At 42.2% G+C, this 25,626-nt stretch overlaps 1 protein-coding gene and 1 long non-coding RNA gene across 6 annotated transcripts in view; one reads left to right on the forward strand and one right to left on the reverse strand.

Annotated features, from left to right (window-relative positions):
* LOC119504756 overlaps positions 1-19,871 on the forward strand; it is a 122,567-nt gene extending 102,696 nt beyond the window's left edge. Inside the window, exons 3-5 of the long non-coding RNA XR_005210619.1 lie at positions 14,335-14,481; positions 16,044-16,203; positions 19,471-19,871. This is a non-coding gene — a long non-coding RNA (uncharacterized LOC119504756). The remainder of the gene's footprint in view (positions 1-14,334; positions 14,482-16,043; positions 16,204-19,470) is intronic.
* The window catches only part of SLC24A2 (solute carrier family 24 member 2), a 281,439-nt gene that overhangs the window by 81,469 nt on the left and 174,344 nt on the right, over positions 1-25,626 (reverse strand). For 3 of the 5 annotated variants that reach the window (XM_037797268.1, XM_037797267.1, XM_037797270.1), the window contains one exon: positions 4,136-4,186. The exons of the other annotated variants lie outside the window; for them this stretch is intronic. In XM_037797268.1, the coding sequence (XP_037653196.1) occupies positions 4,136-4,186 (51 nt within the window). The remainder of the gene's footprint in view (positions 1-4,135; positions 4,187-25,626) is intronic. 5 annotated transcript variants of the gene reach the window in all.

The following is a 25,626-nucleotide window of genomic DNA, read 5'->3' on the forward strand; positions in this document are numbered from 1 at the left end:
CGCAAGGTCATTTGTTTGCATTCCCAGAAAGGTCTTGTTACAGAAGCAAACACACTCTCCAAGAGAAGTGATGCTCACTGACCTACTAGGTCTAGCAAAATGTCCCATACAGACGAGGTTTTCAGTTGTTATTAAGTGAACACACCAGCAGCAGGTTGTCATCTTGGAAAGCAGGAAGTAGGCAGGTGAAATGCTGCCTCTTCTGAGAAGCCTGCCCTCATTTCCCAAGGATGAGTGAGATACCTTGCCCTCAGCTCAGCACCTGGGCACCCATCACATCCCTCATCACTCTGCCTGTTTGATTTCTCTGTATCCCACTAGTTGCCAAGATTTTAGAAGTGCCTTTAATCTCCACAGGCCCTGAACCAAGTCTAGTACCCAGTGCAGACTGGGTGTTGTCAGATGAATGGGTGAGTGAATGAATGGATGGATGAAATTCTGATGGGCTTGGGATCGAGAGGAATTATGGCATCACCCAGTTTGCTACCCCAGTTTAGGTTCTGGGGCACTGAGTGATGAAAGAGGGAGGAAAGGGGTTTGAAGGGTAGGAAGACTTGGTAAGTGTTGTGATGTTGTCCAGTGTCTGTAAATACGTATGTTGTTTTATTAAAATAGACTCTTTATGGTAAAGTGTTCAAGGAGAGGTACACGTTTTATTCAGTAGCTCACTGCTGTTCACTCTATCATGCCCTCATTTTTCAGGCTAGGTTCAAGCCTTTCCCATTATCCGGTCTCCATCAATCCTTTCTTCCCCCTCTGTACCCTGTAGCCAACATGGATGGCCCCTGTTTCTCATCTCATACCCTCCCCGTGCAGCCAATCGCAGTGGAGCTGAAAGGGCTGTGACTTTGGTGTGACAAAGTCCTGAGTTCAGGTTCCACATCACCACTCACTACCTTTGAGTCCCAGAGCAAGTGACTTTGCTCTTCTGAGTCTCAGTTTCCTTATCCAATGTAGTAAGTCTTTGAACCTCAGTTTTCACATCTTCGATAATATCTACCTTGTGTGATCAGTAGGAGGATTAAACAAGCCTTGCACTGGCATGTGAGAGACACCCAGGAAATGCTGGCATGCCTCATCTTTCTGGGCCTTCTGTTCTCTCAGCTGGGCTCTCTTGCCACCCCCTCCTCCAATTTATCCCATATCCATAACCTACTGCTCCTTTCAGGCCAGTTCAAAGGTCACCTTCTCCACAAAGTCTTCCTTGAGCCCCCCAAGTTGAAACTCTTTCCTCTTGTCGCAGTCTGTCACCTTTCTCTGAATACCTATGGTACTTAAAACGTTTTTCGTGGTGGCTCAGTGATGGCTATGTTTTATTTCTCCCCATGGTTTGTAAGCTCCTTGGGGGCAAATTGCCCACATTCTTTTCTTGTGTTTCCCTAAAGAACCTAGCAGAATACCTCACATATAGAAGGTGCTTAAAAATAATGAGTCTTAAAAATAATGAACTGAATATACGCAGAACAACTCTCTATATTTAGAAAATCATCATGCAATTCCTTTTTGGACATGGAATTTTATATGTAATCCATCTTTCCACTTGATCCACTTCAGGGGGGAAAAAGGCCTTCTCGCAAGTAGTTTGCTACATCTGAGATTACTGAGCTGGCCCTGAGTCATTTCAGACTGAATCCCAGAATTAGGTTAAACCAGTCCTGGCTTGTATGCAGGCAGCTGCCAAAGGGTATGATTTGCAGGAGCTAGATGGAGATGCCCCTGCTCCAAAATATTCTTTCTAGGAGTACCTGAGAGAGATTGTTATGTGTTTAGAAAGCTTTTTAATCTTTCAAATGTCCCTATTCCAGGTGAAGAATAAGCTAGAATTTCCAAAATGGCCCCACAACAGATTCTATTAAGAAAGGATCTCTGATCAAGGAATTCTGGGAAATACCACATACTCAATCCCTCTTTATGATTTACTATAAGCTACAGTAGAATATTGAAGGCTCAGAGAAGTCATGTGGCAAAGAAACCTATTTAAATTATCTCAGAAGCTCCTTGACTTATATAACTCTGAAATCAATCTTGCACTTTTATCCCCAGTTGTTGCAAAATGCCTAGTGAAAGGATATGAAACTAGTATTTCATAGAACATACTTTTAAAATGCTGCCTTAGCTACTATTAGCTATCACTGTAATGGTGATGAGTTTTCAGCTAAGAATAGGCACAAAGAGATATGCATGAAAGGAGAGGAAAGTCAAGAGAAACATACAGAGAAGCTAAAGGTGACCCACGAGGGTCCCCAAAGATGATGTTATTTTGATTTTGTTTTCTTCCTAGAAAGCTCAGCTGTTATCAAACGATATCGTCAGATTGGAAGTATCATTTTGTTTTTTCTTCATCTTCATGTGATCTTGAATTGTCTGGTGTAGGGAGGAAAGAAAAAGTGAGCAATTGGATGGCCTTATTTGCTCAAAATGAATGTGGACAGAGGAAGGCAGAGGGACAGAGAAGAGAGTTGGGACAATGGAGCTGGTGGAGGCAGAAGCTGCACTGCCAATGGGAAGTTCAGGGTGGTGGGCAAAGGACTGAACGGAGTAAAGAGAGCAAGTTCAGGGTCGTGACACATCAGGTAGAGGTTAAACCCACACAACCAAGCCATGAAAACGGGGCTGAGAGCTAGGGAAACACCCTGAGGAGCTATCAATTTATAAAGTTGGTGAGTCCCAAATCTTTGGCTTCTCATGCCAATCACAAACACAAATGGAACTGGTCTGAAGATGTGAATAAAATTAACAGCCAGGACAGGAGCCTTCTGTTAGGTAAGAAGTGCTCTTTCTTCCCCCTGGGTGGCAGGGGACTCACTCCTGTAGGTAGTGTTCTACTCTCGGCCTCTCGGTGCCCAAAGGTCTGCCTTTCCCCAAGCTGGTGTAGGGTCCTGGGCTCCAGCAGGGCCCAGTGTGAGATCCTAATAGAGGCCTGCTGCTTTGGAAAACATCACAGTGGTTAATTTAAAGCATAGGGATAGCAGCAGAGGGTGTTGTACAGAAGCCAGAATGGGAAGGGGCCAAGAAGGGGCTTCTTACCAAGGGCTGTTGGATACTCTGCTTCTTGCATGCAAAGCAGCTAGGAGGTTTTTGGCAAGGTAAGGCAACTTAGAAATACTGGAAGCTGGAAGCCAGATATGCAACACATTCGGGATCTTCTCTCATATTGAAGGATAAAACTAGCTGATTCCCTCTGGGGTACTGTTTTATTTTTGTCAGTATCAATGTAAAAATCATGTAAGAAACACAAATGTTTTCATAACTTACAAACATTATGTATTATTAGCAAGGTGGCGGTGTGGGGCAAAAGGCGAGAGCGAGATAGGGCACTGGGACAACTCCCTTTATTAGAATTCAAAGTTTTCAAATTGCTGTTCCATGGCGAACTTGATTCAGAAAACTGACCCTGCCTGGGGCAGGGTTGTGCTCTGGGTCAGAGCTGGAATTCATTAGTAAATACATTTAAAAACAGATCTCGGCCAGACTTCCCTTTCTCAGAGAAAATGGTCAAAATGACACTTCCAGCCTTAAAGAGGGGGAGCCCTAATATATACAATTCCACTGGTTGGAACTGTGGCCCTTCCTGGCCTCTGAGAGTAATGCTCTTGTCTGAGTCAATATGGGCTGGGGGTGGGGTGGACTAGACACGATCCCACAGCCCTCTGCAGCAGAACCCTATCTAGCTAGTTTTGGGTCTTCACCCTAGGAGTTACTTTAGATTGACTCATTCCTCTGCATAAATCAGAAAATCACCAGAACATACATCCCCACTCCTGAATTTTCAGGGCATAGTAAAAGAAGGGTGTTAGATGGATGCACTTTGTGTGTTGTTGTGAACATGTGGAGGGAACGATGCTGACACCGTGAGATTGTGCTTGTGTTTGCGGTGCTGACACCATTTCTCTGTGTTGGTTCCACAGTCGAGATGGTTTGAATCGTCTGAATGGAATAACATGATTACCCATGGTATTGCATGTCTCCAATTTCAAATAAACACGATGGCAAAAACTAGACAAAAATGCAGAAAGAATAATTACATAATGTCACTGAGGTCATGCAAAGAGGAAAAAAAAGATAAAAAAGGGCAAGCAACAGACACTGTAAATGAAAAAAAAGCCAATGCATACAATTCTAAAATCATTCTTACCTTCTTCAGTCATTGTGTCATAATATTTTAGTTTTCCATATGATCCAAGTTCTACAACATCACAGTAAAAGACACAAAGATAAGGAACGAGCTGTAATGCAAGAACTTTGTTTTTACACATTCTTAATTAATCAGATTCAGAGTTATACTGTCAAATTCCGCAATTGTAACTATAAAGAGACGTGCAAACACAGGCCATGTGGCAGACAGCTTTCACGGCCCATTTTCAGAAATCACTTAAAATATATTATTCTACTGGGGGTAGGATGTGCCCTGCATCCCAGAAGAGGACACAGTTATTTTAACATCTGACGAAACAGAATACTTGGCAAAGGCAGTTTCACAGCAGGTCTAGCCTAGCCCTATGATTTTAACAGGGGTGACACTCCAAGAAAGGAACTGAATAAGGCAGTGTCCGGGCTGACTGAGGCGTACAGACATGGGGATCCCTTGCCATGAAATAGTCCCAGATGTTCATTTCACAGCTCTTCTCCAATAGAACCATTGGAGACATTAAAGAAGACTACCTGGGAAAATCCAAAATAAAAAACCAGATACTAAAGTTTCTGTATTTTAGACAGAAAACACTGAATACCATGTGTGCGCCATGCTGGCAAGAGCTGCAAAAGGTGCAGTGAGCTGGGGGGTGGGCGGGAGAGGCAAATTCCCTGGAAAGAACACCTAGCTCAGGTGACAGAGCAGCAGCAACTTCCAGATCAAGGCATCCCATCACCTGCTGCTGTGGGAACGCTGGGGTGGGGCTGGAGGGAGGCACTCCCTCTTCTGTGTGCAGATCCCCAAAGGACTGCTGCTGAAACCAGGGCGGAAATCGAGCTGTTCTGAGTTAGCTGGTGGGTGTGGCTGCTGGGGTGGGGGGAGAGGGAGGAGGCGGGGATGCACCACGTGTTTTCTTACTTCAGTTCTAAAATAAAAACTTATATTCTTGTTCATCTGAAAATTCCCGGATTGTTTTAACAACACTGTGGGCAGGTTACAATTTATTTTCCTGGTTATAACCATACTCTCCCAATAAACTTCAAGTGATTAATTAGACTCAAGAGATATTCCTGTGACTCTGCAGACTGCTTCCATAGCCCATTAACTTAGGTGGTTGCTGGAAATACAAACATGGATTGGCTAATAATTTATTTTTGTTTTGCTTTTTGGTTTTGTGTATCAGATGGAGGACCTAGCTTAAAACACAATTATAAATAGTCTTCTAATATACATTCTTTCCCCACATGCCTAAAAATTTACCTAAAGCTATTTTAATACATTAATACAGAATTAGTTTTGGTAAGAAAAATCACCTTGTCTTTATGTTTCTGCAAAATCCTGCCTATTGTGGATTTTATTAGATATATTACAAAGGATGCAGCTGCTTCATGAAGAAATTGAATTTTGTGTAATAACAAGAAAATCTTTTTATGGCTTCTGGGGATTGCCTTCAGTAAAATTTGTTTTTCTGGTATTTTAAGAACAGTAGTCTATTTATGACATTATGACTGTACAAGTTTGGAATTCTTAAATGATCTAAATATTCATAAATATTAAACACATCTTCATAGTAGCACGCATAAATCTTCACACACTGTGTATGTATGTGTGTGTGTGTAATCTTGCAGTAAGATGATGAATTGTATCAGCCAAATAACTTTTTTTTTTTGTAACCTCTCCTCCTTCCCTGAAGTGAAGCAGTGGAATAAGCAGCTGGCATTCCCTATTATTTGCTCAGGAAAGAGAATGTAGGCGGCTCTGTTTGCAAAGTTGGATGTAAACCATATTCTACACAGCGAAGATACACCATTGCATTTTTATAGATCCGTCTTTTTAGATGCAAACCCTTCTTTGTGCACACACCTGTTTCCATGTATTAGTCCCAAACTGTCAAGCATTTGCTTGTGGCAGATGATAATATTCTTTACCTTATCTCTTGTGGAATGAGGTATAAAGAGTTAAAGAATATGACTGTATTTATTTATCACTTTAGCTGCACATAGTAGGAATCGGACTGTTCATGAACAAATCTCACACGTTCTTTGCCGCTGTGGCAAGGTCTGGATTTAATGGACAATTGGTTGTTAGCTGCTTCCTTGGGTGATGAATGGGACAGAGAGATGAGAACTGGGCAGAATATGCCGAAAGTGATGCTAAAGATGGTGGGAGAGAAGGAATAAGTGTAATGAAAAGCTGATAGCAATGGGTGACTTGGCAGTGCAAAACACAGCAAGGAAGGTGAACAATATCTGCCCATGTGAGGGGAAGCCTGCTTGCAGCTTACTAAAGAAAAGGCAGAACATGGAGAAGGAAACCAGTCTGTTGGAATGCAGTTTTTAACACTGACAGTGACTGGGTAATAGGACAGTGAACTGAGCTCTCCAAAGTTGACAGCAGCAAAATCCTGAGGCAAATGGGGCAGCATCTACAAAAGCCATGCCATTCTCTTCCCTGAACCGGGGCCTCAGGAGATGCGGGAAGGGGATTGCGACACAAGACTAGGACAAACACATCCCATACACACCAGCCGGAGCATGTCACGCACCTGGCTGGTGTCCTCCGCCCAGGGTTGCTGGTTGACAGACTGTGGCCCTGGCTAGCTGGCTGAGAGGACCTAAGAGGCACATCTCTTGGATAAAAACTCACCTGCATGGGAACATGGCTCTCCAATTAGCACACTTCCAAGGCCACCTTTAGGATCATTGGATCAGGATTCAAACTGGGCCTAATCCAAACTAAGTTTTTTTGGGGGTAGGAGGGAGTTGAACACCACTCTAGCAGTGCCCATGGCTTCAACGTGCAAGAGGCAACTGGGATTGGAAGAACTATGCATCACCAGAGAATGATTCATTCTGCGTACCAGCTGGTGCCTGTTTTCTGTAACATTTATCTCAGAATGCCACACTACTTAAGAGAAAACTCCAGAACCTAGTGGTTGTTTGGGATGAGCCTGTAAGCTGATGCGAAGGCTGCCTGTTGTGACCACCCCACTTGCTTCCGCTGGTGCCCAAGCTCCTAGACGTCAGGAGGGTGAGCATTTGAGCATTCCTCTGTCCAGCTGCTTCCAGGTCTTAGCAGCAGGCTCACTACAAGGCTTCAAGGTACCTCTGAGTTCTTGTTTACACTTCATGATTGATAAAATCAAGGTAAGGGTCTTGCCTTTAGTCTTAAAGATTCATGAATGAGAACTAGTACTTTGGGATCCTAATTTTCACTTTTCCTTTGAAGGGGATGGATACAGATTTCTCCCTCCAACTTTTGAGGCCTCTGGCATTCTCATCCCTTCTTCAGCAAATGCCCCAGATGGGAGCAGCAGGAAAATTGCTGTTCACATTCCAAGTCCTCAAAATTCTTACATATAAAACAGAATGTCAACAGAAGCATCTATGCAGAGTTCATTTTATTAGAACAAAAGTAAGGATATTGAAATCAATGAGAACAAACATTATTTAAATGTTAGTTGGAAAAATAATGATTAATTTGATTTTTTTTTTTTTAAATCAAGGAGCTAGATTTATTTTTGGTATTAGTTTGAATCGTATGTGAAGACCTAAAAATTTAGGCTTGCTCAATATAAACAGTTTCTTGATAAAGCTGTTGGATACCTGTTAAGAAGATAGGTACAAATATTGGGTTGTATTATACCCATGGAAGTTAAGAACATGGGGTGTTTACTGCTGTGACTCTGAGCAAACTGCTTTACTTCTGAATACTGGTTCATCAGTTGTAAAGGGGCGTAATGATCGTATCTACCACATAAGGTTGAGGTGAGGAGTTACACAGATCACACTAAGCAATCAATAAAGGGCAGCTATTATTGCAACCACATCAAAGAAGAGTGAAGGAGAATCCATGGGACATGAGCAGGGCATTTAGAGAACTTGGTCTTTTACACAAGGTTTGTTAAAACAAATTCACACACTACTTAAGGTTTTAAATTGATTTTTGGCCAACAACAAAAGATACTCTCCTAAGTTGGGGCCAATACTGAAAAGAAACCTCTTCTTCAATCCTCCTCATAGATCTGTGGGCAGTGTCAAAACATGGACCATAAACATGGGAATAGGATGTGAAAAGTGGACTTTCATTCATCACACCACTAGTGTTCCAGCTTGGAACCAAGGCCTCTTCTCTTCTAATATTTGTGTTTAACCTTGTCTCTCCAACTAGGCTGTACATGTCTCAGAGGCAGGGACCCTATTCCTCTTTAGATCACACAAAACCTAGAAGAGAGCTTTGCTCACATCACATGTTCTCTCTCTATGGTTAAGTAAAATATACAAATGCACAGCTCCCCAGTGACAGCCAGGTTCAGGAAGCTTTGGCCTGCTGAACTTCCTTGGACTTGCTCTAGTCAGGAAGGCTGGCACTTAAGCCCCAGGCTTCCTGTCTGTCTGTATCCATATCAAGGTCAAGAACTTCTGAGTGAGCTCATTCAAAGCCCTGCTCTATACTACTTATGAGCTGGGTGACTAAGCAGGGTACCATCCCTCTCTGAGCTTCAATCTCTTCTTTTATGACGTAGTGATAAGAAAAATAAATACCTATTCTCAGGAGGGTTTGAAGGGGATTAGATGAGAAAATGTCTATAAAGCACTTTGCATTGGGGTGACACAGACATGCTCAGTAACTGATTCCCCTCTTCATCATCTCCCCAAGGTCCACCATGCACGCCTAACTCAGCCCAGCACAAGGAAGTTAAATCCTAATCAAATTCTAATTATCTCTGTGGGTAGATGCCAACTTATGCTTGACATGTACAAGTCAGCAAAACCTTCTAGATTTTCTCCTTTCTTAAACACATGGAAGATTGTCAAAAGGAAAACTTCAGTGTGGTGAGAAGGTGCCCTGGCTAACTTCCAGAACTGTGTTTTGCAGTATTAGCATTTTAGCCTGAAGGTGTTTTTTCTTTCTTAAATCTTGGAATTTATTTTTATTACTGAGTAACAGTGTTTGTTTTGAAGTTTTGTGAATGGGTAATGAAGGTTGAATATCTGTAATTTCCCATCCCACTGCTGCAAATATTAAACTTATACTTGTAGATCTATACAATTTTTAAGTTTCTTGCAGGGTTTCTGGGTTACAATGGCACTACTACCTTTTTTTCCTCTTGTCCCCTCATGTGAAAAATTTTCATCAAAATATGAATTCTGAGTTAAAAGATGTCTTCTAATACAGCTCAGTTTATAAGCTTTTCATTTCATTTCATCTCAAAAGTGGCTGCATGAACCACCAAAATTAATGGCTTTTAATTAAATGCCTTTCTGTGGTAAGTATTCTTTTATATCGAACGTTCATGCCAAAGCAAGTAATTTTTATAAACTTAAAAAAACCTTCAAGAGATGGAGGTTATATGAGGAAAAACTGAAAATCCTCACTTCTCACTCAAGTTAGAAGGAAAGGAATATTTTAACCTTCAAATTCAAAATCTCACACAAAAAAAGCTTTCAAAGTACTGACTCATTGCAGAAGCTTTGCTTAATGTTCTGTGGGGGATTGATATTTGCGTGCTAAACTTCACCAAGAGGCTCTTAAATGGGTACACTTTTGCCCAGGGACAGCTGGCTTCAACATGTGGTACACAAAGATGTCACATACAAGGCGTTAACGGAGATGATTTTGCCCTATGGAGCTCTTTTCACATCAGAATCTTCCAAATCCATGCTAACGAGTACTTATTTTTATTCTACAGATTAGAACCTTCAGGCTTTCAGGAACAAGGCAAAAAGTTTGCAAATGGAAATAAAAGGGTGAACTTGTGGGTTATCTTCTGTTAGGTATAGAGTGTCAAGTAGGATTTGTGATCGAACACACACACACACACACACACACACACACACACACACACACACAGCTATCTCTTAGGAGATTTTTGAATCAAGCCTGTTTCATGAAATACTCCCCACTTCCTGTTCTTGCTTCCTGCAAACCCAGACATGCTTGCTTGGTATTGTTGCCATCTTTTTCTCCCCATGCCCCATATGTATTTCCTTGTTTATGTCCATCTGATCCCAGCGTGTTCCAGGAAATACTGATGCCAAGTCTGTGGTCAAGCTAGGAGTCAGAAAGGTTCTCAGCAACTGGCCCGGTGTCTGTAGTCTCGTAGGCATCCTGATAAAATGCCAATGAACTATTTCAAAGAGGGTTGCACATGCAAATGCCTACAGTGGCCAGGCATGCAGGTGAGTGAAGTAAGCTGGGGAAGACAAGAGGAAGTGGTGGGGATTATGGAATGGACAGTACATGTACATGCCTAAAAAGGGGAACAGCCAATTGGCTCTGGCTGTGGCCTCCTCAGGGAAATGCAGGCACAGTGCTGACAGATCTGAATACTTATGTGAAATCTGATTTTTAAATGTAACAACTACTTTCGAATAAGAAACTATTCTTGGTCATATATGGCTCATCAATTTGCAATCCTTGGTTTAAAATCAATTTGCTTAATGCAATTTCCTTACAAATAGTAGGTGAATGAATGAATGAACAAATGAGACCCATTGAGCTGTTGAAATTGGGAGGAGTCCTTGGTAAGCAACCCTTCTCCAGAAGGTCATTCTTTGGCTCACTTCATTGTCTCCCTCAAAGCTCACAGACTGTACCTGGTGCAGGTACCCCAGTTTGTTCACCTCTGGCCTAGGAACAGCCTGAGTCCCATCACTTGAGCTGACTAATCACATTCTTCATGTAATTAGTTCTGCCAGCCAGTTCTGCCATCGCACAAACCAAATGGTGAAGTTTTGCTGTTAATTTTTATTTTGGGGAGAAATGGAAGTTGCCCATTAGGTGTAACATTCCCCAATTATCTTGCAGGAAAATATCTGGGTTATGGATAATACAGTAGGTGAAGATCACTGAGGGAAGTGCCAACATAATAATTAGATGGGAAATTATCATCCTCAAACAGTGAACAATAATGTGTGGTCATTACTGTGTATCATCCAGATGGCTCATAATGAAATGCCCAAGTGAATCCCAGACACTCCGACTTCTTATAAATTTGTCACCTAATTTGCAGCCTTGTTCTTCAGTAGTGTTGCTTAGCAATACAAGTGGTTACTGATTTCTGTCCTGTGAGAGGGTGACTCAGGCCCCATTTCACCATATTTTCATGCTCTGGATGATCAAGCAAGAAAAATGGGACCTGGATGTGCTGTTCTGCTGTTTTTCTTTTGAGGTGGGTTGGAGAGGGGGAGAGTACAGGATGGAATGAGCAGGTTTCCAGAAAGGATTTTTAAATAAAAGCAATAAGCAACATAAGAGAATCAACCTGAAACAGTGTGGTTGAAAAGATTTCCTGCTTTTTATGAGCCCCCTTTTAGTTAGTCACTAAACCCCCCAATAGCAATTTTAAGATAATTGTTATGATAATTCTGTCCCCTCCAAATCACAAGTTCATATGCTAACCCCTGGTTCTGTGAATGTGAATTTGTCTGTAAATATGATCTTTGAAGATGTCAGTTTGAAGAGGAGGTCAATCTGGAGCAGGGTGGGCCCTTCACCCAGGATGACTGGTTCTTAGAAGCAGAGGAAATTTGGACACAGACACAGAAAGAGAGGTGGCCACGTGAGAGAAGCAGAAAATGAGTTATGCCACAGCCAAGGAACATCAAGGATTGCCAGACAGCCACTGCCAGAACCCTGCAGACTTCAGAGAGACCTTGGCCTTGCCAATGGCTTGATTTCAGACTTCTAGCTCCAGACTTGTGAGACAACACATTGCTGTTGTTTAAGTCCACTGTGTGGTCTTCATCATGGCAGCCCTAGCAAACTAAGACAGTAATTTTAAACACTACCACTTTACCACTTTGTCAGAGGTTTTTCTTTTTCCTTCCTCCCCCCACAAACAGAAGGAGAAAAGGAAGTAAAATACAGCCATATAGCATGCTAGCTACATGTACAATTTGGAGCCCTATGGACCTTGACTTGACAACTGGGTCTGCTACTCACAAAGCCATGTAACCTTGGGCAAGTTGCTTTCCACATTTATGTAAAATGGGAACAGTAAGAGTTGTCTAGTAAATTAACACATAATTGGCACATGATGGTTATTAGATATAGGGTAGGTATTATTATGACTTAAAGGCATCTATTAGTTTTCCTTAAAAAACATCAAGAAGCTCCCAAGGACAGCATCCTTTGATCACTGCAAAATCGGTCAACTTGGTAACAGGAGACCTTACCTCTATAATGTAGAACAAGGAGATCCTACAGGATAGCTTAAGCTTTGGAGTCAACAGATGTGGGTTCTAATCCAGACTTTACTTTTTATTAGCTGTGTGATTTGGTAGTAATATATTCAGCCTTTCAAAGCCTTGGTTTCCTCATTTGTAAAATGGGGATTATTCTTATACCTCCCTCACTGTGTTGTTATAAGGGGCTCTTTTAAGATACCTAGAACACTGAAAGAAGTGCTCAATGTATGGGAGCCAAAGTCACTGAGGGGTGAGCTGACCAGGCTAACATAAGTCACAGTAAGTGACCATCAGGATTAGAATCTTGTTCTTTTTAGATTCTTTTCCCAAGTTCATATTGGAAGAGAAAAAGGTAAAAGAAGAATGACAAAAATAATGGCCAATTATGTCATGCCGAAGGAGTTTATGAATCTTGCATTCTTTAGTATAATCTGATATCAGGTACGTGAAGACCACTGATATTAAAGAATGTGCCACTCAGGGAAAGATGTCTTTAAGTTTTGATTTTAAAAGAGAAAGCTCAAAAGGGATTCCCTGCAGTTTGGGAAAGCTGTACTGTCCAGTGGTTAAGAGAGTGGTTCTGGGGTTCAACAAGTCTGGATTTGAACCTGGCTCCATCAATTACTTCTCTGTGTGCCTGGGCAATTTATTTACCTACTTGAACCTTCAATGTCCTATTCTGAACAATGGTTACAATGGAAATTTCTATCTCATAGGATTGATGTGAAGATTAAATGAGTTAATCCAAGTAAAATGCTTAGTGCAATTTCATCTGGTACACGGTAACTAGCATCCCATAAATGGTAGGTATTTCTGTTGCCTCCATGTGCAGAAACTCAGAGTTCTGGTTAAATATGCAACCGTTTCTTTGGTCTCTTCTTTCTTAGCTGGAGTTTCAAGAAAGAATAATTTTATTAAAGATAGTGAAAAAATATGGTTTGAAGAGCAAAGCATATAGAATATCTGAAGCCATCCAGGCAACACTGAGAATGTATTTATTTCAGAACATCTGTTGGCACTCTTCTACTAGCCAGTCTCTAAGAAATATTCTAAATAATTTTGGGGGAGTGGGTAGGGGAATAGGAAGCTAACGTTTTCATTAATGACACTTTCTTGCGTCTTGGGTACATTTTCGCATCTCTGTAAAACTGAAAGATTATGTTTACAAAGTCAAACAAAAGGCACTTTCTGAACTAAGTCCTATCATATTTGGAGAGGGGATACAAACACCTTCATAACTTAGTCCTAAAAGTGGAACAACATTCCATCCTTTCTCCCCACCTTTTACTTTTAAGGTCTTTAATAGAAACGTGAGCTTGATTACATTACTTGTGAATAGGATCCACAGGACAGGGCCTAAAGTGATGCTTCTATAAGCCACACCAAATAATCCAAGCAGTCATGAGCCTTATCAATTCCACTCCATAAACATCCTCAGTTCTGTCTTTTCTGCTCCATTCCCACTGCCCCTGCCTTAGCTGAGGCTTTGCCTAGACTACTGCAATAATCTCTTCCTTGAACTCGCTTTTTCTAATCTTTCTTACCACCAGTCTACCCAAACACCTTTCACACTTATGTTTCATATTGTTACCAGGGTATGCTTTCTTACACCTTTAAATCCCACACAAATTTTTTTGTATTGGAATTTTTTTTTACCTCTATTTTATTTAATCCTGCTGAACCCAGTTTTGATGTCCCCTCTTCTAGGCAGCCCTCCTGAATGCCCCCAACCCCCCAGGTAAGTCACTTCCCTCCTGTCATTTCTGTTCCAATGTACACATCTATTATTGTGCATGCCACCTGTACCTTAATCTACTGGCATTTGTCCTCTATGGCAAGGAATGATCGTACTCATCTTGTTTATTCCAGAACCCAGTAGAGTTCCTGACATTCTGTAGGTGTTCAACAAATGCTGCTGAATTGAATTCTATCCCTATTTAATGTCCTGTTAATTTTCTTCCTTGGCCTGGTTGCCTTTGGTACTGACACCTATGATTCTTTCCATTTTAGGTTTCCACTCCTCAGTTTCAACTATTCTGAATTCAGTATCTCTGTGGTGCAGAAGCCCAGGAAGGGAACATGTTGGCCTTGACCCTTGGAAACCCCTTTATTGCTTCTGTAAAGTAGGAGGATTTACGCCAGTGCAGGCGATTCCAGGTGAGTCCTCAGCACAAAGAAGACAAAATGGTGGCAGTATCTGGAGACAGAGATGAAAAACACTGGCACACAGAATGGGTGCTGCATGCTGGCTAGAGAGCATGCCTGGATCCCATCTTGCGACCTGGCTGGGTTCAGTGGTTTCTGCCAGGCAGAAGAGAACCCATGCTAAAGTATATCCATCCATGCGGTGAGCACAGCTGAGTTTCTACGCTCTGGAGAGCTGAGCATCAAATAATCTCAGAAAAGCACACAAGAGATGTGTCCTAGGGGTAGGAGAGGGGAAACAATAAAATTAAAACCCAATCATCTAAGGAAAAAAAAGAAGGGATAAGAGAGGAGTATGAGAAGGCAAGAGAATTTGAGAATGGAAGACAGAAGGGATATGAATGCCACTGGTGTGGAAGTAATTAAAAGTAAAAACTATCCTTGGAATTATGTCCTCTACACCACAGTATCGTTCAGGATGTCACATTACTGAACACTAGGATCCCTACCGCAACAGAAGCAATCTCCCCAAATTATGAAGAAATTAGAAAACCTAGATTAAAGAAGAAATGATTTTTTACACAATCTTATAAATTAGTTAAAAATCCAGGATATAAAGACAGGGTAAAAGATTAAGATACGATTCACAAATAGTCAACTTTTCATCTTAGATTGGCTAGCAAATGCCTGCCAATGGACTAGAGACCTGATGAGGCTGTGGATCCCAGATGCAATCCCCATTTCTGGGAGGGAAAGGAGTTCAGTACCATGTCATATTTCCTCCTCCTTGTACAAAGGATGGGAGAGCTTTGTAAATACAGAAATTATAATTATACAGTCTCAGGATAACTTCTGCTCACCAAAAGCCAAATTGACAGAAAAATTAGTTCACATCTTATCTTCCAGTTAGGTACCCCAAGATCTGAAAAAGTGGTATATGCTAAACAGGCTTCTTCTAAAGGGAAAATATAGAAATGATAATCCAATGACTTACCACTGAACCACTAAAAGCTGCCTAAAAATAAGATGGCTGTAAGGGGGAAACAAAACAAAAACAACTGTACAGGATTAATTTGGCTAATACCCACAGAGAGCTTACGATGTTCCAGGTGCTGTTCTGTGTGCCATATGAGCCCCAAGAGACAGGTACTATTATCTTCCCTATTTCACAAAATAGAAAGCTGGGTTACAGAGAAGATGAGTAACTTGCCCGAGGTCATACAGCTAGTAAGCAGTGGAGCCGTGATTCCAACCAAGGTGGCTGGCTCTACAGTGTGTGTGCTTCTCAATACACTGTGCCCCTCCTCTCAAAAGTCTGATGGGAAGGAAGGGGCCACCATTAACCCACCAAGGAGGGGAGGGAGAGCTTATCTAATTGGGCACATCGTATGGTGTTACCTGTAAGCTCCTCACCTCCTAATTTTCACTAGCATTAAGAAGATAGCACAGTTCTGGGATCAAGAATAGAATTTCTAACTTTTTCCAGACAGGAAATTTTGCAGGACCTAGTGTATTGCGAATGGAAATATGGTACGTGGAAAGCAAGATAAATAACGGGGTAAAGTTTCTCCTAGAAACGGCAGAGGAGAATTTTCACCATAAATAATTTTCTGGAAGAAGATTGATTCACTATGGAATTTAACTCCTGCCAACAATGGTTGCTCTGGCCTAAAGGCCTTTGAGTTGAAGGAAATCTACATTTACTATTGGTTATTTAGGCTGCCACCCTGCAAGGTAAGTCAGAGAGAGAAATCACCACCACGGAAGTAGCTGCATAAGTCACAACAACTGCCTTTAAACTGGTTTCCTAGAAGTTACTAATTTAGGGCAAGTGCCAACTAATGTTCCCCCAAGACTTGTCTGTAGTGGGGCTTGTAACGGAAAATGTTCCCATTGGAGTTATTATTTATTGCAGCTTGCAAAAGGAAAGTGTTTTATAAATGAATGAATGACTACATGAATACACACATACAAGATAAGAAACCTATCTGAAGTAGATGTATAAGTTCTATAAACCAGTGCTGCTTTACTTCCATAGAAGCTTGACACTCTGTGTGTGTGTGTGTGTCTGTTTCGTTTGAGCCCCAAGACAACCCGTGAAGGACAGTCTGGTGTGGGTGAGGGAATCCTTTCCAACTGCCGAGGTAAGTAAAGATGTCAGAGTTGGTGGATCTGATGACGTGAAGTCAGGAGAGAAATGGACCCTGACAACCACTTGGGGATTTGTGTTTGCAATGTGATCAGAGTCCAGAGGTGAGTGCACAGTACAATGCAAATCACAGATGGAAAACTAGGACAAGCTTTCACGGCTGCCAGAGAAAACTGTCTCATCAATGAATGCAAGTCATTCAATCTGCATTCCATTAAGTGAGACCCTGCTATTTATTAAACAAAAGAGGTGTCTTGAACATAAATGTTTTTCATTTGGGAATAAACACCTTTGAATGCTCTCATATGATATTTATATACCAATACACATTCTGAATGGGTAGTCTTTGGTGAAATGAAATGCTTTTCAACCTTCAATGATTGCCCTCATCCTTTGGCCTCTCATATAATCATAAATGCAATTGCTACCTTTTATCTCTGGGTCCTCCCTTCTGAAGGAGTCCTAGCTATATACCTTTTGAGTATGTGATAAGGTTGGGAGAACAAAGATGAAGCTGTAACATCACGGATGCTTCACTATCTTTTTCCTTCCTTGTGCTACGTTTAAACTTAAATGCAATCAAAATCAATTTTTTGGCTCTATACCTTTCTGGCATTTACTTCAAAGCACACCTTCTTAATAGAGGAACAAACCAAAAACCCATTTCCCATACTCAAAAAGCATTTATTTCAGCAAGAACATTCACATTTCCTTCATGCCTCAAATGAAATTTATTTACAATGTGTTCAAGACAAAGAGAGATGCACTTTTTGATGTCTTTGACCTTCAAATCTGGGTGTACTGCTTTACTATTCCCCAAAGAGAGGAGCTCTTTAGCCTGTCCCAGCTTTTGTTCCGTGAGAGGCAGTAACGACATGCCCTCCTCTGTGCAGGCATTCACACCACTGCCATCTTACTAGAAACACGGCCAGTATATTGGATTTTATCTCCCCCCAGTGAAGATTTTCACTCCTGTTCCCATTCACTCATCAGGCTGAAGCTGCCTGCAAACATCTTTACTGCTAATTTAAACTTGTCTACAATTTGGGATAGACAGAAAGTTAAAGTACTGACTTTCAGGGACACCGTCTCCACATTTTGAAGGAAACAGATGCAAAAATGACTTTCTTTTGAAATCAAATGACAATTTATGGAAGCTCCTTTGGAGCTTTCTTTTATGGAAGCTGGGGAATACCAAGCTCTGCTGTTTGTTGAGAAATAACCCCCTTCCACTTGTTGTCCCAGCAACCAAGATTTATGAAAGTTTAATCTTAGTTAAAGCTTCCAGTTGATAGTAAATGTATACATTAAAGGTTTGGAATGGTTTTACAAAATATATGTATGGCTTGGTGTACAGAGGATGGACATGTGTGATTAGAGATGAGAGTCCTGTGCGAGTGGAAAGCATTCATTCAGGTTCTAAAGTCAAACTCTCATGGGGTTGAATCCAGGTCTTAGGAGCTGGTGACCAGGAGCAAGTTCTGTACTCTCTCTGTACCAGTTTCCTCAGAGGTAAAATAGGTGTAATACTTGCCAAGTGACTGGTGAGAGGATTACCTGAGATAATTACTGTGTGTGAGCTGGTCTGGCAAAGAGTAGGTACTCAGAAAGTTCTGCTCTCTTGTTTACTTTCTTGGCCATCTCTTAGGCCCCTAGCTTTCTAGTCAAACCACACACACACACACACACACACACAGTGGCCTTTGACAGGAAAGACCACTAGAAGATTAGTTCACTGGCAAACAGCCACACACTTGTTCATTTCAAGGGAACCCCCATTTTGGTTGAGCCAACAATATATGGTTTTGGATCTCTCTGAGTAAGCCAGTTCCCTCACCCTGAATTCCTGCACCTTCTTCTCTGCCTGCCCGTGCTCCTTGCCTCCTCCAGTATCTGGTTGTAAAGCTCACTTTCTCTAGAAACACTCTCCTGATGGACCTTCCTTCAGTGTTCACACATCAATACGAATTTTCTCAAGATGTGGCCAAGCAGCGCTCACCTCCAGGGAGTGCTCACTTTATGCAGCCGCTGTGCTAAGTGCGATATGCGCATCCTGGCATGTCCAGATTTGGTTTAGTCATCTGCGCTTGTCTTGATGTGATGCTGCAACCACGAATGTATGCTTTTCCTGCTTCAAGAACAGCACCTTGTTCCTTCAAACAGGTGACTCTAATGCTCCAGGAAGTCCCTCTCCTATCTCTGCTAGTGTTTCACCCCAAAGCAGTAAATGGATTCCAGTAGGGAAGTGGGGTTCACACTCTGTTCCAGAAGTCCCCCAGGGCCCACCTTGGGGAGCCCACCATTGCCTCCAGTCCAGCGCTTTCCCTTCCTCCCACAGTCTTCAGCCACAGCATCCTGTAGCTGCTGCTTTATGCACATGCTCTCTCATGGGACAAGTCGTCGTTTTCTTTGGCAAAAGTGTCTTTGCTCTTCTTGCCTATTTTGCAAATTTACAAATCAAGTTATGAAGTTTTCTGAATTAGGATTGTGTTGCATTTTGAGTTTAATTTGGTGAGAACTGACATCTTTCATGTTCAGTAAAGATTGTATTTTTTTCCCATAAAAGTCATAAACAATTCTTTGGGTTAATCCTGGTACTTATGGGTTTTTTGCTGCTGTGAATGGGGTCTTTATTTCGTTCATGTGTTACTGATGGTCTATAGGAAGACTGTTGAATTGGGCACGTGGATAAAAGATCTTACATTTGTGAACTCTTACTGGTTCTAACAGTTAAAAATACTTTTTTCTTCCCTGTGGGGATGAAAAGTTTTGCTATTAAATAAGTTTGAAAAATCCATGATCTAGGGACAGGAAAGATGGTGAAAAAATAGTTATTTGCTACTCATCTGCAGGGCTTTTGCAATCAAGATGTTCTGGAATTCAGGTCACTGATGCCAACAGCTCATATCCCATTACCTGAGCCAGACTGATAAAGTGATGGAAGAGAGAGCAAGAGGATGTTACTTCAGCTACTACAGAGGGCAACAAGCGAGAAAAACTGTCCTCCAGAAAACCAGGAGAAACACTCCTAGGATACTCCCCAAACCAACCTGAACAAATGTGTTGACTGCAAAGTGACAACAGCAGAGATCGGCTCTGAAAATGTGAAATGAGCAGACTGTGGGGAAAATTAGCCTTTCTAAGGGCATATAAGGCAAGTACCATACTGTGAGTACAGTGCCATTTTCAGGCATCTCATTACTGAATTCTGCAGATTTTATGAAAACTAGGTACAGGGGAATTATGTATCAGGTATGGGGACATGTTGCTCCAAACTGTCTCAAGTAGTTTAATAATCCTTTAGTACAGATCCACTAGGTAGGTGCTATTTCTACTTTGTGCTTCTCAAGGTATCCAGCGGGCCTACTTGTTAAATTTTGGTATTAATAATAAAATTGTTGTTATAGTGAAAGAAATGTAAATCAAAATTTGAATATCTATAATGAAAGAGAAATTATTAGAAATTTAGGACAGTATCCAAAAATGCATTGAGTGAGGAACTTCGCAGTTTTCTTTTCAATCTCACTTTAAATTATACAGCAGATGTGATTTTACAGGTGTCTGAATTTGAAAAATGAATTGGTTAAAGTAATAATCTTCCTAGAATCTCACAGTGAAGGTAATTCTTTGAACATATAAAATTAGGTCTATGGAATGCAACAGATGAAAGAACAAACTGTTTGTTGAAGGGAAAGAAAGAATGAAAGAACAAAAAGTTTGGGGAAGAGAGGAAGAAGTGGAGAGAACTCATCACAAGGTGACAGGTGGAGAGCAAACATTTACTGAGCACCTCCTTAATGTCAGTGCTGGGCTAGGGGCTGGGGATACAATGGAGTCCAAGTTAGCTATGACTGCTATCCACTACTGCAGGGACAAACATCAGCTGAACAGGACTTTGCTGGTCATAGCCAAAGAAGAGCCCTTTGACAGGACATGAATTAAGAAAGTCTACAGGGCTAGAGACACACACTTGTTCAGCAGAAAAATGGTAAGAGCAATTACTGACTCATTCAATTCATGACTCATTCAATTCATTAAACAAATACACATTGGGGCCCATATGTACCAGGTACTGGGGGTAGAGGGGAGCTTGCCCCAAGTCCTGCCCCCTTGGAGATATAAAGAGTAGGGGCAGGCAACAAAACAGCAAATAAATATATCCATGGTGACAAGCGTTATGGAGAAACATAGAGCAAGGCAAGGAAGATTGAAAATTCTGTTCTATTACCACTGTTCTGATTAAGCACAGGGAAACGGGGGACAAATCTATATAAACCAGCCTTTACCCCCTATAAACAAACAGGAGGGGCCAAAGATGGGGACCCAGGAATTTGAAGGGGCTGCCTCTCCTCACCCTCTACCCTCCACACCCAGCATAAGCATAAGGCATAAAAGCCTGGGCTCTTGGACTTTTCCAAATCTAAATTAGGTCTCAGAAGTTGTAGCTGGACAGTACTCTCTTCAGAACTGTGAGAGAACTTTGGAAACCATTCTAAGCTGCCAAGAGCATCCTGCTAGGGGTCTTTATGCTTCAATATCCTTGAACACCATTCCCCTCACCCTGGGACCCCCTGTTGCCAATACATGCCTATATGCATCCTGATTTTGCTATTTTTCAATGACTGATAGAGTTAGACCTCTCTAATCAGGTGACATTTGAAGGCAGACTTGAAGGAAGTGAGGTGGGAACCATATGGGTGTCTGGGGGAAGAGGGAACATGTACAAAGGCCCTGGGGCAGAAGTGTGCTTGGAGTTTGTGAGGTGCAGGCAGACAGGAGATGGAGCAAAGAGAATGACACACGAGAGGAAGGGAAGGAGAGAGAGTAGGGGGGCAGGGGGCCTTACGGCCACTGGAAGGGTTGGTGAGATGGTTTTGAGCCAAGGTGGGGCATGGTTTGACTTATGTTTTGGGAAGCTGGGATTCTTAGGTGCCAAGTTTGGGGATGTGTCTTTTCTGTGGGAGTGTTCAGGGCCACTGTATAAAAGTTGGACTCATGGGCCAACAGAAAGCCCTTCACAGGGAGGAAGAAAGAGAACATCACCTCTTTCTCTTGTAATCCAGGAACTAGAGCATACAGGACAAAGGTGAACACATTTGACTTAACTGAGGTCTACCATGGTGGGATCCTGGGAAATAGTTTCCCCCAAATTTGTCTTGTATGAGGAGTCTGACACCTGCAGGAACCTGCTGGGAGAGGTGGGAGCAGAGAGCATGGAGCAGGGCTGGCTAGGACAACCTGAGCTCAAAGCTTGGCAACCTTGGGCAAGTAAGAAAACCACTCAGGACCTCCTTTTCCTCATCAATAAAATGGGGATAACAGATCCTCCCTCATGGGAATGAGACAACATTTGCAAAGCATGGTACCTGATACTTAGCAAGTATTCCAACTATGAGAATTAAAAAAGCTATTATTACTATGTATAAGTCCCATTTGGAACAAGCAAGAGTCTATCTTGCAGTCCTTTTCTGTCTGTTCATAATAACAATAGCACTTATTTCTGCTAGGTCCTGTTTTAAGCTCTTTACATAATGATGTTCCTATGAGATCAAAGACAAGTGTTCAAAAAGTGGAAGATGCTATTGCCAACAACGACAACAATGCATTTTATTCAGTAAGAATACTACCACATAGTAGACCCTATGTTTTTAATAACTTTAATAACTTTGCTGCCTTTATGGTCATGATAGCAACTTTCATCCCTGCATTTTTAAGCAGTATTTTTTTTTTTTGCTGTGTGTGATTGATCACCAGAAAAGTATACGGTCCCCCTTTCTCCGAGGACTTTGGGAGGCAGATAAAACCTGGCTGAAATCACCTGCTTCTGTCTGAAGATGTCTGGGCTGGAGGAGGTCTCAGGAGTGGTTCAAGACCAAACACTGTGTAATTCTTACCAGCTTGAATCATATCTCAGGAAGCACAGGACCAGCAGGGCTTGAAGGGTGGGGAGATGGAAGACAGTGCCATTTTTTTTTCTTGCTTCCGCATCTCCCCAAAAAGATCACTCCTGAGCATCTTTATTGATAGTACCCTATTTTATACTTCCCCAAATCAGAGAAAATAAAATAAGGAGAGCTATTTTCACTCAAGTCTTCCCAGGAATAGCAATAATAATAATATAAGGTAGTCACTGCTGGCTGCTTTTCTAACATCCATTCTCCCCTTCTTCCTTGCCAAGAGTACCCTGATTTTTGTTTGGGAGGCAGAATGCCCAGTTATGGCTCCTCTGGAACTCAGGGTGGCTTCTGTGATATAAATGGAAACCTACTGGGTGGAGCTTTTGGATGCTAGTGTTTTTCAGATATAAAAAGACAGCTTCACTGTCTTCCCCTTCCCCATCCATGATTGGGGTCGGGGTGGGGAGGTTGCTGTTTAAGGAGGGGAGTAGCTGTCATCCCATAAAGGCATGGCTGAGAACCATGTACTATGGATGGAAGAATGAAAAACCAGGAGGTTGGGTCTCCAAAGGCAGCAGGGAACTGCATTACCACCCTCAGACTGCTCACTGCAGAGCTTCTTGTTAAATAAGAAGCATAAAACCCTAGCAAGTTAAGCCTATGCAGTACGCAGCTGGGTTTTGTTACAAGACACTGAACACAATTTTAACTAAAAAATGGTTGCCAACAGTCACCAAGCACTAATTATGTGCTTTTCTGGTGTTATTGCATTGAGTTGTCACCATAAACTTATGAGAGCAGAATTATCATACCACTTTGCATATGAAGACACCAAGGCCGTAAACATTGAGTAATACTAATTATAAACTTTTGATGGTGGGGCTATCATTATCCCATCTTACAAACAGAAAAACTGAGGCCCAATGAGGTTAGACCGCTTGCCCAAGGCCACGGAAAAAAAAGGCTGAGCTAGGATCTGAACCCAGGCAGCCTGACTATGGGATCACATATGCTACATGGCCAAACTCTACCCCAATCTCCCAGTGCCCCCATCTGGATCTCCCCATTGTCATTATACACTCATGGGCTCCCCCAGAGATGCAGAGCTGGCTAGAGGGTTCTTTTTCCTGTATAGGACAGTATCCAAGTCATCCTGGACAGGTAGATCATCGGCAATTCCACGTGAGAGAGGAGAATGGCTTGAGCAAAAGCTGAGGGATGAGAGCAAGGTGTGCCAGGGACAGATGAGTGTGGCTGGAACTCAAGGCATGGGGATGTGATGGAAGGAGCTGAGGGTAGAGAGGTCTTTCTGTGAATACTAATAAATGAGAACTCCATATCTTACAGATTGAATTTATAACTGGTCCAGGGATGGGTGACAGCTCTTGGGATCTAGGCTGATTCTATACCAGGATGACAAGGAACAATGGATCAGACATGAGGTTAAAGAAAGAGGCAGGAGAGGAGAAGAGCTACGAACACAGACTTTGAGTCAGGGAGACGTTAAGTTCAAATTCTGGCTCTGCTATTATCTGGTGATGAGCTAGTAGAAAGGTTCAATGAGATGGCTTACATCAAGTACTCAAGGGAGTACCTGGCCTATAGTAATAACTGTTAGGTGGTATTTTTATTGTTAGACAAATTGATAGTAGAAACTACTTCTCACTCAGAGTGCTATATCCCAGCATCCTTGTTTTAGCATGATAAAGATGTACACCTGGGTGAATATAACGGCTTGTTTAGAGAAAATGTTAAAATCAATACAGGACACTGAATTTATTACAAAGATCAATTCAGCCAGCCATGGATCTCAAAGACTGAAAAGTCTAGTTCCCCAGGGCTTTCTCATAAAAGAAACAAAATCTTTAATCCAGCTATTCCTGTAAGCCTTAAGTGGATCCATCCTTTTCATAAAGAATGTCCTGTTCAGAATTTTGCAGATGTAGAAAGGCACCATTTGGTCTCATTTGGACTAAAATTTCACCCAGGCACCCCACCCCCCATGGACTTGTCCTTTCCACACAGTGTGGTCTGCCCAGAGCACAGCAACAAACAATGAACAGATGTACTGGCCAGCAATCACATCTCTGAAACAGACCATGTTAGATTAAAAGTGGCTTCAAATTCTCCATATTCTCCCCATTAAGAGGTGGAATATCATTCCTGTCCCCTTGAGTCTGGGCCTCAATGACTTGCTCGACTGATCAAATGTGTAGAAGTCACGTTCTGGGACTTCCCAGGCTCGGTCCTACAAAGCCCTGCAGCAACTGGAAGGCTGCCTGAGGGAACCATGGTCACCGTGGAAGAAGTCCAACCACCTTGCCTGATAGATTCCATGGGAAGAACCTGCAACAATGTGGAGATGCAGAGGGGCTCAGCTGAGCCTAGCCTCCCAGCCATCCCATCACAGTGCCAGACAAGTGAATGAAGCTTTTGACCTTCCAACCTACCCATCCACCAGCTGCATGCTATCAGATACCTCCACTGATACCCCATGGAAAAGAAAAATCACCCCTCTGATCCTGCCTAAATTCCTGATCCACAAAATCGTGAACAACACTAAGAGGCCGGTGGTGGTTTTAAGCTACTAAGCCTTAGGAGGTGCTTTGTCACACGGCAACGGATACCCAGAACACAAACTGCTGGATCTTGTGACGCAGGCTCAGAGGCTGTCCCAAACACTGCTTAAGGCTTCCAGCAAGCGCCCTATCACTGCATTTTGGAAGATGGAAACATCTTGGATGAAAGCACAGATGAGACAAAGGGAAGTGTCTCTCCACAGGCCATCAGTCCTCCAGGATGTTTTCTAATTAAGCTGGATACTTCCCTTTGTGAACACTGACAGTAAATTCACACACACAATGCACTCCTCGGCTAGGCAAACGCCAGGAGCCTCCCGGACTCTCCGTTAATGCAATAGGGAAGCTACTGACTGCTCATGCCGTCAACTTGCACCCAGCATGCTTTGCATTGTTAAAAGGTGATAGTTTGGCACAAGGATGTGTGAATTCAAGTGATTAGATGCAAACTAAAGGGGAGATGACTATTTCTGAGAGCTGTGGGTTAATTTTTTTGGCTGTGCTTGGAAAGGAAAATGATTGTGAATTTTGG

This window comes from Choloepus didactylus, chromosome 10 (assembly GCF_015220235.1).
Source record: "Choloepus didactylus isolate mChoDid1 chromosome 10, mChoDid1.pri, whole genome shotgun sequence".
Classification (NCBI taxonomy): Eukaryota; Metazoa; Chordata; class Mammalia; order Pilosa; family Megalonychidae; genus Choloepus; species Choloepus didactylus.